A 12853-nucleotide genomic window follows, 5' to 3' on the forward strand; every position below is an offset into this window, starting at 1 on the left:
AATTACGTTAGCCGCTGGTATCTGTTGTTTTTTGTGTTTTTTTTTTTTCTTAGCAGTGCTGCTAAAAATACAACTTGTAAGTATGTTTTTTCATCTTAGCTGTACAATTATTCCCAACATTTGTTCATCTAGGAATCAGAACTCAGTTAGTGATGTTTTTCAGCCATTGAATCATCTGCCTTTTAGGACACATGTTATAGAAATAGCAAATAGCAAACTGCTGCTAACGTTAGCCTGAAACGTTTCTTTGAAATTAAAGATTTGATCCGTTTACTTCTATGGACCTTTTAGAAACCGATCACACCTAAAGCTATGCGGGTCTGCTGTTATGGAGTGTGGGTAAACTCATTTGTCAGGGTTGTTTCGGCGTTAATCTTGAAGGCCTTTACTAGTTAAGGTGTAATGCAAGTAGATATTTTGGAGGAAAAAAAATTAGCGGAGTTACATGTCAAAATAAATGATTTCATGTAATGAACATAAAAAATCTGCAGAATACTGATCCACAGTTGAGAAAGTTCAAGTATTTTAAAAGCTTGGACACAAAACATGATTTATACATATATTTATAACACCCCCCTGGTAGATTTTTATTTTAATAAATATTTGCATTTTATCTGCACGTTTTTATTTTATGTTTCTAATGTAGTTGCCCAGCCAGAGTCCCAACTTGAATCTAGCACTAAATCGTAGGGTGTTGGTAAGAAGGTTTTCCAATCCATCACCTAATAAAGCGGCTAAATATACCATCGGACGTATGTATGTATGTATGTATGTATGTGTATATATATATGTATATATATATATATATATATATATATATATATATATATATATATATATATGTGTGTGTGTGTGTGTATGTGTATATATATATATATATATATATATATATCTATATATATATCTATATATATATATATATCTATCTATATATCTATATATATATATATATATGAGGCTGCACAGTGGCGCAGTGGGTAGCGCTGTTGCCTTGCAGCAAGAAGGTCCTGGGTTCGAGTACACCCCTGGGTCTTTCTGCATGGAGTTTGCATGTTCTCCCTGTGCATGCGTGGGTTCTCTCCGGGTACTCCGGCTTCCTCCCACAGTCCAAAAACATGACTGTTAGGTTAATTGGCTTCTCCAAATTGTCCTTAGGTGTGAATGGTTGTTTGTCCTGTTTGTCTCTCTGTGTTGCCCTGCGACAGACTGGCGACCTGTCCAGGGTGTACCCCGCCTCTCGCCCATTGACAGCTGGAGATAGGCACCAGCAACCCCCGCGACCCCATGAGGGATTAAGCGGTATGGAAAATGGATGGATGGATATATATATATATATATATATATATATATATATATATATATATATATATATATATATATATATATATATATATATATATATATATATATATATATATATATGTGTGTGTGTATATATATATATATATATACACAGAGAGACAAACACACCAGAAGTATTCGCTCAGTCATCCAAACAATGAAAATCCAGCATTCCAGTCACTTCCATGGCCACAGGTGTGTGGAAACTGAGAACTATGCCTTCTTGTCCAACATCAGTGAATTACCTCACAAACGCGTGTCTAGAAGACTGGTCAAAGATTCCCATAAACACACTTAAGAACCTTGTGGACAGCATTCCCAGAAGAGCTGAAGCCGTTATTGCTGTAACGGGGGACCAAAGTCTTTTTAATCCCTATGTGATGTTACTTAAATTCATAAACAAGTCAAGGCAGGTGAGTGAATACTTTTGGCAATATAATGCAGATGGGAAACATCCAATACTAAATTTACACAACATTTTCAATAGTTCCATCCCAGACCAGCGGGTTTTATTTAAGTTAGCTTACAAATAGTCAAATTATACCCTTACAAACACATTAAAAAGCTTAACAGGGGGCAATAAATCAAAACAATTATCAATTGTTACCAAAACTCTCATGAACATCTCTTCTCATAAGCACTAACATTTCGGGAGAATACTAAAATATAATGACGAGTGTTCCTAACTCTCATTGTTTCTTCATTGCAGACAGTTTAATGTAATTTAAACTCAATCACTTTAAGTGTTCGTTGATTTTTTTTCTCCTTTTTTAAGTTCTGTTTTTCCATATTAGCTGATTCATGATCTTCCTCTACTTTGAAGCATCTTGTTACTGAAAAGTGCCTTTATAAATTAACTTGCCTCTCAGGGACTTTTTTCCAAAAGGTTAATATTTTATGAAGTTTAGTATAATGTATTTATATAATAACGCGTTTATACCTGAGCACGTCTCTTTTTTTTAATATTATGTTGTCAGTAACAAAACTTTCTTATGTTTAAAGGAGCCAAGTGCTGATCTTGAGTTGTCAATATGGTAAGTTGAATTATTTTTAACCTGCTTGTTGCCTGTATTGATACATTTTCTTTAACAGATGCTGCACAAAAGGTAAAACAATCACTTGAAATTAAACATGTTATCTTAATAGAAAAATAATGAAGATGCTGAACTTGGAACATAGTTTCTTTTCCTCTGTCTTTACAGTTTAACATGTGTTAAAGCTTGTACTTCCTATGGGATAGGAAGTTGTCCTCTGGATCTTCTTTTTATTGTAGCTTTGTGTGTTTCAGTATGAAATTGTCTCACCTGATTAACCCACTGTTTTCTTGACAGGGTGAAAGAAAAGGAACAAACAAATACTACCCTCCGGATTTCGATCCAGCCAAGGTGAACGCGATAGATCTGGCCTGCTACTTATTGTGCAGGAATTGTAGAGCTATATATTTATCTCTGCCATTCTTTACCATTAGCATGGATCCCTCAATGGGTATCACAAAACTCACGCCCTTCGCGAGAGGGCAAGGAAGCTTTCCCAGGGCATCCTCATTATCAGGTTAGTACCACATGAATAGAAAGTGAACTGATGTTGCCGCGTATCACTTCCACCTCTTCTTAAGTCAATAAAGAGTTTGTTTTACTGATGGCATGATGTTGATATTATTGTAGGATGTACAATCTTAATGAGGTTTGGTATTACAGCACCACACGACGCCACCGTCGAACTAAAATGCAACATAAAACTCAATGTAATAGCAAGATGGCAAAACAAAGACTTAAAGTTATATATGACATGTAAACATACATCGCTGGCTGACCCATGCTTAGAAGTAGAAATGAGGACCTTACAAATAATCTTTAGCATCCTTTGACTGCTTTTAACTTATAGTAGCCCTTCTGGCTCTTAACTTGTTGTGCTCACACTTCACAATTGGCATGCATCTCTCACAGGTTAGCCAGCAGAACCAACATGACCTAATAAAGTTCCCACCTGAGATTTTCAAAATAAATGTCCCAATGACGTATAAAAAAATATGCATTTTGCAAAGGCTTAAACGACCGCCCAGTACTAAGGGGTGAACCTGTTTCGGTTGAACTTGCATGTTATCTAAGCCATTACAAGGCCGTTGTTTGGCAGTAGTATAAAGCTTGTTACTCCACATTACTCCAGACTTTTTGAATTGAGAAAGCTTCCTGGAGAGGAGGCAAAACATTTTCAACTATGGAAAACAAGTCCAGTTGCTTTGTTTTTTTACTTTTTTTGGAATGACCATGACCTGGATGACTGAGAATCTTCACCAGCACATAATGCAAAGGAAAATACACAAACTAAAATGATGGCAGTGAAACCGCGTTTTCGTCTTTTATGTAAAGAATGTTCACGTCCTCTCTCTTGTCTTTGCTCCTGTGTTCAGTTTGACTAATGAGAATCACAAATGACTGGACATATTATATAAAAAAATAAAACTTACACTACATAAAGAGCCAATATTAAAAACTGACAGATTAGTATCTTTAACTTTAAGTCAGAATGTTTGTTTTTTGCCCTTCCAGGTTTGAAATGCCCTATAACATCTGGTGTGATGGCTGCAAGAATCACATTGGCATGGGTAAGTTAAAGTAAAAGAAAACAAAACATTTATTCGGTCAAACGAAGCATCGGTTTGTTTTTTATAACCCAAACCATGTGTTTACCCCAGGGGTTCGTTACAATGCTGAGAAGAAAAAAGTGGGGAACTACTACACCACGCCAATCTATAGGTGAAGTGCAAAGCACCAGACTTAGCGTTGCGTGTGAAAAAAATTGGTGAGCTTTAAAATTAAAAAGCTTATTTCTGTCTTCCCATGCAGGTTTAGGATGAAGTGTCACCTGTGTGTCAACTACATTGAGATGCAGACGGATCCTGCGACTTGTGACTATGTGATAGTAAGTGGAGCACGCAGGAAGGAGGAGCGCTGGGACATGGCTGAAAATGAGCAGATCCTGACCACAGGTAAAAGATTTGTCTCCACTTGGCTGGATCCGCTTTACACGCATTATTTTGCCGATCGTAATCAGCTCCTTCTTGTGTCGTCTCGGAGCAGAACGGGAAGAGAAAGAAAAGCTGGAGACGGATGCCATGTACAAACTGGACCATGGCGGGAAAGACAAAGAGAAGCTCACCAAGGCTCTCCCCTCTCTGTCTGAAATCCAAGACTATCAGGCGGGTTGGAAGGATGATTTTCAGCTCAACAGCGCCCTCCGCAGGAAGTTCAGAGTAAGTAATTAGCTCTTGGGCTTTCCCTTCTGCAAAACTGTTGCCATTATAAACATACTAAACTAAAAAAGAGATATTAAGGAGGAAAAAGTTTATTCTTTCCAGTAAAAAATTACTAAATTTTAATACATATAGAAGCATTATACAGAATGAAAGACATAGTGTCCTGTTTTATGTCCTGCCCTGAATGTGGCCTGACGTTTAAGGTGGAAAGTTTGTCGATTAAATGCTAAACTACTCTATACCCTCTGCATAAAGTGACAAATCAGAACAAGAAATCAGAACAAGTCTGAAGGCAGTTCACAAGGCAAACGGATCCAATTCATATGTAGGAATATAGTCAGATCAAAACAGCTGTTAAATATTACAACAGCAAGACATATTGTGCAAAAATTAAAGTGTTGATCTGGCACATAAACAAAATAAGGAATAAAAATAATAATTAATAAGATTTACAGTTTATGGATTAAGTCAGACTCATAAACACTGCAGATCCTCATCTTATTGAATTAAGTGAGATATATTGATCTATGGGCTTTGTCAGCATAAATATTTCTACCTTAATTTTATTTCAGATTTATATTTTCACGACGTTCTGCCAGTTTAGATTACAGACATAAATATTGTTCCATAAATGTTCAAAATATCATTCTTTTCGTGTAACAACTCTGTTTGACTCTTGAAGTTAATGATTAAAATCTTTTTTTAGCTTTTCATGAAATCATCACATTTAATCCAATTGTGAACAGTCATAATTTTAAATTCATAAACATTTTGAGTGAGAGTCGGTTTCTAAGTTCTCCCTCTCAAGGTTCCATAACTAGTTAATTTTAAGGTATAAATATGTTCTTTTCTTTTTTCAACAGAACTTCTGTGTAGTAATTACTGTAGCGCTCTAAAGACCAGCATCAGGATAACTTTAGCGCAAGAATTGTGCCACGAACTCTGAAATTATTATCATAACTGTAAAAATACCTCGTTACAAGTGTCCAGCAATCTGTCATTTTTCTGTAAAATGTTTTCTGTTTTCTAGATGCTATTATGTTGTAATTTTTAAAACAGACGCCTTGTCTTTATGTGACAATTCAGGAGGAGAAAAAGGTTCTGGCCGAGCAGGAGGAGAAAGACAACGCTGTAAGGATGAGAACAAACTTATCCATACCTCTCCTGCCTGAGAAAGAGGAGGACAAAAAACTGGCTGGACTACTAACTTTCCAGACACCTGACTGTAAGTACCACTTCTGGGAATATGCTCTCACTCCTAATAATCAACAAGTATGTTATCATTTTTTATATCCTCCTTATACGGCTTAAATTATCTTCTTATCAACAAAAAGGTCTCTTGTCATACCAGGAACAGGTTTTATTTTTATAATAGCCACACTGTACATACATCCTCGTGCATGTTAAATCTAAAAATATTCAAGTGTATCAGAAGGTAAATTTTTCTGAGAACATTCACATGTTCACACAACATGTCTGATAAATGTGCAAAGGAAACAGTGGAATAACATATTTTCTAATCAACAGTAATGAAGATTTTTGGTTTACAGGTATAAAAAAATAGATTTAATCTGACTAAAAATTTTCTTCTATATTCTTTTCCTGTTAAGCTTATGAGGACAAAAAGCACAGCAAGCGGAAGGAGATCGCCACTCGTTCGTGGTTTAATACCTTGTCCTCGCCAGCAGGGGGTGCTGCAGGCAGTCTGCTTCATAAGCTAAGCCTACAGGGGAAAGAGGCCGCCGTTGCCAAAGCCCTGGGTTCCTCACAGAGCCCCTTAATTCGCAGACGCTCGATCGGCTCTGGAGCTAAAAATGAAGAGTGCGGTGCCAGAACCCAGGGAACATCTCAGCGGGAAGTCGACAGACGCGAAGAAGAACCGGTAACGCAGACAGAAGAAGCCCGACGTGTTGGACCAACACACAGAGACGGGACAGTGGCAGTGAATAATAATAACAACAACAGTTCAAATGAGCTGTTTGCCAAAGTTGTAAAGGAAACAGATGAAAGACTGGATAATGAGGTGGACTCTGGGCAGAAGGAACAAAACAAAAGTACCAGAGGAGTCACATCTCTAGTTGCCGACTACAGCGACTCAGATTCTGACTCCTGACTTTGAGGCGGAATAAAAACCTAAATGGATTTTTTTTTTTTCCCAGAAAAGAGAAAAATGTAAAAATAGAAAATGCTTAAGAACTGAGATCTGCTGTAATATTTAACTTTTTTTCTTGCATTATCAATACTAATATTATTATTTTTGCCTTACAATATCCTCTGAAATAAAAAATATCAGTCTTGGTCAGCTGAATTTATTTTCCTTGCCTCGGAATGCGTTTGTGAATGTTTTATGTCTCATATTTGTATGATAATACATGAATTTTTTTTTTTCTTGCTTGATGTGTGGAACCATGTTATCTGGTAATAAAACTGGCCGAAATTTGCTCCTGTGCATTACTTTAATAGGTACCCAACAGATTTTGAAAGGTTTATTTTTTGTTTTTAATCATTATATTTATGGTTTATCCAAACCTTGCCCACTGAATGTCTCCCATCAACAGATGAAATATGAGTTCATCAGCAGTTAAATAGTAATAAGGTATTGATTAACAAATTGATGAGCTAAGATAAAGTGCCAATCACACAAGTTGTCCACACAACTGTTATTTAAAACGTCAAAATAAATAAGCTGACTTTCAGATTTGCTGTCGATGTTTAAAAGAGGGAAATGCAGCCGAGTTCAAAACTATATTAATGTATATGTACTTTTCAGTATAATAGCAAATGTGCCCTTTTAACAGAAAAGTGTGTTTAATTAACAGAGCAGCCGTGGGTTATTATGGCAAGAATTTTTTTTAGCATGAATCATTTGTTTTGCCTTATTCAACCAATAATTGCACCAATAAAACAGGTTTTATTTTTATAATAGCCACACTGTACATACATCCTCGTGCATGTTAAATCTAAAAATATTCAAGTGTATCAGAAGGTAAATTTTTCTGAGAACATTCACATGTTCACACAACATGTCTGATAAATGTGCAAAGGAAACAGTGGAATAACATATTTTCTAATCAACAGTAATGAAGATTTTTGGTTTACAGGTATAAAAAAATAGATTTAATCTGACTAAAAATTTTCTTCTATATTCTTTTCCTGTTAAGCTTATGAGGACAAAAAGCACAGCAAGCGGAAGGAGATCGCCACTCGTTCGTGGTTTAATACCTTGTCCTCGCCAGCAGGGGGTGCTGCAGGCAGTCTGCTTCATAAGCTAAGCCTACAGGGGAAAGAGGCCGCCATTGCCAAAGCCCTGGGTTCCTCACAGAGCCCCTTAATTCGCAGACGCTCGATCGGCTCTGGAGCTAAAAATGAAGAGTGCGGTGCCAGAACCCAGGGAACATCTCAGCGGGAAGTCGACAGACGCGAAGAAGAACCGGTAACGCAGACAGAAGAAGCCCGACGTGTTGGACCAACACACAGAGACGGGACAGTGGCAGTGAATAATAATAACAACAACAGTTCAAATGAGCTGTTTGCCAAAGTTGTAAAGGAAACAGATGAAAGACTGGATAATGAGGTGGACTCTGGGCAGAAGGAACAAAACAAAAGTACCAGAGGAGTCACATCTCTAGTTGCCGACTACAGCGACTCAGATTCTGACTCCTGACTTTGAGGCGGAATAAAAACCTAAATGGATTTTTTTTTTTCCCAGAAAAGAGAAAAATGTAAAAATAGAAAATGCTTAAGAACTGAGATCTGCTGTAATATTTAACTTTTTTTCTTGCATTATCAATACTAATATTATTATTTTTGCCTTACAATATCCTCTGAAATAAAAAATATCAGTCTTGGTCAGCTGAATTTATTTTCCTTGCCTCGGAATGCGTTTGTGAATGTTTTATGTCTCATATTTGTATGATAATACATGAATATTTTTTTTTTCTTGCTTGATGTGTGGAACCATGTTATCTGGTAATAAAACTGGCCGAAATTTGCTCCTGTGCATTACTTTAATAGGTACCCAACAGATTTTGAAAGGTTTATTTTTTGTTTTTAATCATTATTTTTATGGTTTATCCAAACCTTGCCCACTGAATGTCTCCCATCAACAGATGAAATATGAGTTCATCAGCAGTTAAATAGTAATAAGGTATTGATTAACAAATTGATGAGCTAAGATAAAGTGCCAATCACACAAGTTGTCCACACAACTGTTATTTAAAACGTCAAAATAAATAAGCTGACTTTCAGATTTGCTGTCGATGTTTAAAAGAGGGAAATGCAGCCGAGTTCAAAACTATATTAATGTATATGTACTTTTCAGTATAATAGCAAATGTGCCCTTTTAACAGAAAAGTGTGTTTAATTAACAGAGCAGCCGTGGGTTATTATGGCAAGAATTTTTTTTAGCATGAATCATTTGTTTTGCCTTATTCAACCAATAATTGCACCAATGTTGATGTAACCAATAAGAGAAACTAATCCGTTAACCTAATAAGTATTTTGTAATCTCTGAAGTTACTCTTTTTCCACAGTGTGCCTCTGACCCTTTGGCCAAGCTCAAAGGCTGCTTCCAGTGTGTTTTACTGTTTGTTCATTATTGATTGGACACTGCCCCCCCCCCTCCCCCCCTCCCACACCTGATGACGGGAAACATCTTCCGGACCATATATTTGATCACCTCTGTTGTTGACCACAGTCCACAGAAACGTCCTAGACGATCGTCATGGTTCTGTGGAAGCTTAAAAACCTTTTATTTATCCTTCTGTTCTGTGGTTCTCATGGACGACGTGTTGTGGACGACATGAGATTGTAAGATTTCCATTCTGCAGGAGTTTCTGCTCTTCCATCTCGTTGAATTTCAGTTACTAACCAAGCTTTGTCCTTTACAGACCTTGGAATGAAGAGTATGTATGTTTGCACCAAACTGCGTGAACAGTTGCAACATTTACATATGACAACTTCAGGTAATATTTATGATTCCTCTCTCCAGATTTATATCGTTTGAGGACTACCTGCGCCACCATCAGTAAGTTATCAAAGGTGGTATTATTTTAGCACAAAATTGATATCAGTACAATCCATAATTATTATTATTAATAATTATTATTTTTTTTATTCCTTATTTTGTTTAGTCGTCATTAAATGGTGGAGCATTTTGTCCAACATGAAACAAACTTAGAAGCCTATAAAATCTTTTTATATCACACAATAAAACATTTTAGTTTTTTAGTGTCTGGAATGATTTCTTGTCCCATTCATTTGCAGAGGAGGAAATACAAAGCAAACCATCAGTTCTTCACCAAGGTACTGTTACTTTACAGTAAACAATGCAACAAATGGATAAAATTATAACGCAACAGTTCTGGTATCCATACAGTTATACTATGGTGCATTTCAATAACTTAGAGCATCATCAAAACGTTATTTTATTTCAGTAATTAAAAAATGTCTAGTATATAAAATTATTACAGATAGTGATTTTCTATTTTGTCTTCAGTCGTTTGCTCTCATACCCATGAACTTGACTGATGTCCCATTTTTAATTCATACGTTTTAGGATAATCATGTAGGCCCACTCTTTGCAGCTCTAACAGCTTCAGCTCTTCTGGGAAGGCTTTCCATAAAGTTTTTAGAGTGTGTTTACGGGTATTTTTGCCCATTCTTCCAGATCTGTATTTGTGAGGTCAGATGCTTATGTTGGACGAGAAGGTCTTGTGGAGTCATGCTGAAGCAGGAAAGGAGCCATTTCAAAAAAGTTCCCATATAGTTAGGAGCATAAATATGTCCAAATTTTCCCATCAGGTTGCAACATTAGGAGTTGATTTCAATAGCTTAAGGGTCTGAGTCCAGCTCCTGAAAACAAGCGCCACATCATAATCGCTTTTGGACCAAACTTTTCAACGGACCAAGTGTTGTTGTCCTGATAAATGCCAAACGCAGACCCCTCCATTGGATTGCCAGACAGAGAGGCAGGATTTGTGCCTTCATAGAACAGGGCTTCCTTGCTCTTGATTAGAGTCCAACCACTGTGTCCGACGCTTTATACTTTGTCATGTAAGGCTTGGATGCACCGTCAAGGTCATAAGAACCCACTCCTTAAAACTCGCTACACAAAGTTCTTGCACTAATCATTCGGCTAAGGTGTTGTTATTCCAAAATGTCTTCCATGTTTATTATAATACCACTAATAGTTGACTGTGGACTACACACGATTGGACAGAACCACGCTGGAATTCACTGAGCTCCAGAGAGCGACCCATTCTTTCAAACATGTTCGTGGAAGACGTCGGCATGCCTAGGTGCTGGATTTCATACACCCATGGCCATATAGGGGTGTTTGGAACACCTGAATTGAACGATTTGGATGGGTGACCCAATAGGTTTAGCAACAGATTGGGTATTTCAAATATTGATTTTGTCGCTTGTGGTGTACAGCTAATGAAATCCCCCAAATTCAGTTTGGATGAACATTGGAATATTACACAGGAACAATAATACCAATTTCAGTAAAGAAATGTTACGTTATAACCTATATTATGGGACAGACTTGTATTTACCACTGTCCGTCAGACAGTCACTGACACCCTCTACAAAGTGGGTGAGTGACAAATATCAGTATTAAATAATCTGGCAGTAATCCAAGCGTATTATTGGAAGGTTGAGTGGAAAGGAAATGGTGTGGTTAAAAAGCAAAAGGGATAACTACAGTTTTGAGTGGATCAAAGTCAAATGTAAAGTTTCAACAGACCTGGATAATTGTGTCATCTGCTGGTGTTACAAAGGTAAGTACAAAGTCAACCTACCAGGAAGGTTTAGAGCACTTCATGCTTCTCCGTCCTCACAAGCTTTCCAACGTTTTCTAGCAGGACGTGTCGCCTGCCCACAAATAAATACGCAAAAGCAGCTGTCTTATGATTCTTATTTGAAGGTTCACTCTGGTGGCTCCAGACATCCTGAGGACGGACATCCAGGAAAACATCTACTTACAGGCAGATGGCGCATCCAGCCCTGTCGCCGTCTCCATCGCCATCTGGGACTTTAGCAAAAGCGTTATGCTCCTCCAGGACTCTGCTACACTCAATCAGGCTAATAAATACCATGTTCTCAAGCCTATACAGGTAAGTTATGTTAAACAACACATTTTTACCATCAAGCGCCAAATAAAGAAATACTTAGTCGTAGATTTTTCTTTAACTACGGTTTCGAAGTTGTCGCCATGGTTTCTCTGTAACGTTTGCATCAATTAGTACCAAAAATTTGTTATGAATTCTAAACCTTGTGTCCCAATGGCTGGTCTTCGCAGCTTTCATCTGCTCTTTTGAACCGCGAGGAAAAACAGAACAAGTTTGTTTATCTGCAATTAAACTTTGCGGATTTACACTCTGAGGAACGAGTGCTGATGGTGTCCTTTCATTCTGGGTATATCTTTATTCAAACAGACAAACCCATCTACAACCCCGGAGACACTGGTGAGAACAAAAAGCGATTGCAATAGCTTATTCATAAAACAACACACAAGCAGTCAAATTATATATACAAAGTATCAAGGATTTTAGGTTGAGTGTTTTGTCAACTAAATCTTTGTGTTTTCTCTCTTTACCAGTTCGTTTCAGAACCTTTGTGTCCACTCCGTTCTTTAAAGCCGTTGACAGCTCCATCAGTATAGACATTCAGGTAACACCTTGTAGATAAATTAAATAAAATGTTTTGCTGTGAATACAGAGATTAAAGAAAAAAAAGAGAGAAAGAGAGTCTCCTTTTAATATATGTTTTAGAATAATCCAGTTATATGATCTGGTGTTTTAAATTTGTTGAAGATAATCATGAGATCTAACAAAGTGTCATATATATATATATATATATATATATATATATATATATATATATATATATATATATATATATATATATATATATATATATATTTATTTATTTATTTGTCATTACTTTTTGTTGTTGTCATCAAAATACATTTTGTGTGTCAGAATCCAGATGGTGTGGTGGTCAGTCAGCTCTCCAGGACCAGAGCCTTGCATGGCGTTATCACAGACACTTTCCCCCTGTCTGAGATTGTCAAGTAAGTTGAGCATTTCTTAAATTTTGGCTTGTTCCCTGTTAGCCCATTTCAATCTGTTAAGATCTAAACTCTAAATAAAACAATCTAGATTAAGATCAAACTGTTTCTGCAGTTTAAAAAAAAAAAGAATTCAGGCATCACTTTAAAAGAAAGCTCTGAAACTGATGGTTTTCCTTTTA

The 12853-nt window shown here is 36.8% G+C and overlaps 1 protein-coding gene and 1 long non-coding RNA gene across 2 annotated transcripts in view; both read left to right on the top strand.

Moving 5' to 3' along the window:
• The first annotated feature begins 4 nt into the window (after nucleotides 1-4).
• ccdc130 (coiled-coil domain containing 130) lies at nucleotides 5-6751 on the top strand. The gene is made up of 10 exons (XM_012878213.3): nucleotides 5-76; nucleotides 2344-2375; nucleotides 2673-2726; nucleotides 2810-2892; nucleotides 3891-3946; nucleotides 4037-4097; nucleotides 4188-4330; nucleotides 4422-4594; nucleotides 5684-5822; nucleotides 6208-6751. The coding sequence occupies exons 2-10, from the start codon at nucleotides 2373-2375 to the stop codon at nucleotides 6708-6710; spliced, it is 1215 nt and encodes a 404-aa protein (XP_012733667.3). The 5' UTR covers nucleotides 5-76; nucleotides 2344-2372; the 3' UTR covers nucleotides 6711-6751.
• A 2520-nt stretch (nucleotides 6752-9271) lies between these two features.
• LOC105923893 overlaps nucleotides 9272-12853 on the top strand; it is a 33095-nt gene continuing 29513 nt past the window's right edge. Inside the window, exons 1-8 of the long non-coding RNA XR_004932228.1 lie at nucleotides 9272-9406; nucleotides 9487-9501; nucleotides 9588-9623; nucleotides 9863-9901; nucleotides 11526-11715; nucleotides 11901-12066; nucleotides 12201-12271; nucleotides 12583-12674. This is a non-coding gene — a long non-coding RNA (complement C3). The remainder of the gene's footprint in view (nucleotides 9407-9486; nucleotides 9502-9587; nucleotides 9624-9862; nucleotides 9902-11525; nucleotides 11716-11900; nucleotides 12067-12200; nucleotides 12272-12582; nucleotides 12675-12853) is intronic.

The sequence above is a fragment of the Fundulus heteroclitus genome, chromosome 13 (assembly GCF_011125445.2).
Source record: "Fundulus heteroclitus isolate FHET01 chromosome 13, MU-UCD_Fhet_4.1, whole genome shotgun sequence".
In the NCBI taxonomy this organism is placed as follows: Eukaryota; Metazoa; Chordata; class Actinopteri; order Cyprinodontiformes; family Fundulidae; genus Fundulus; species Fundulus heteroclitus.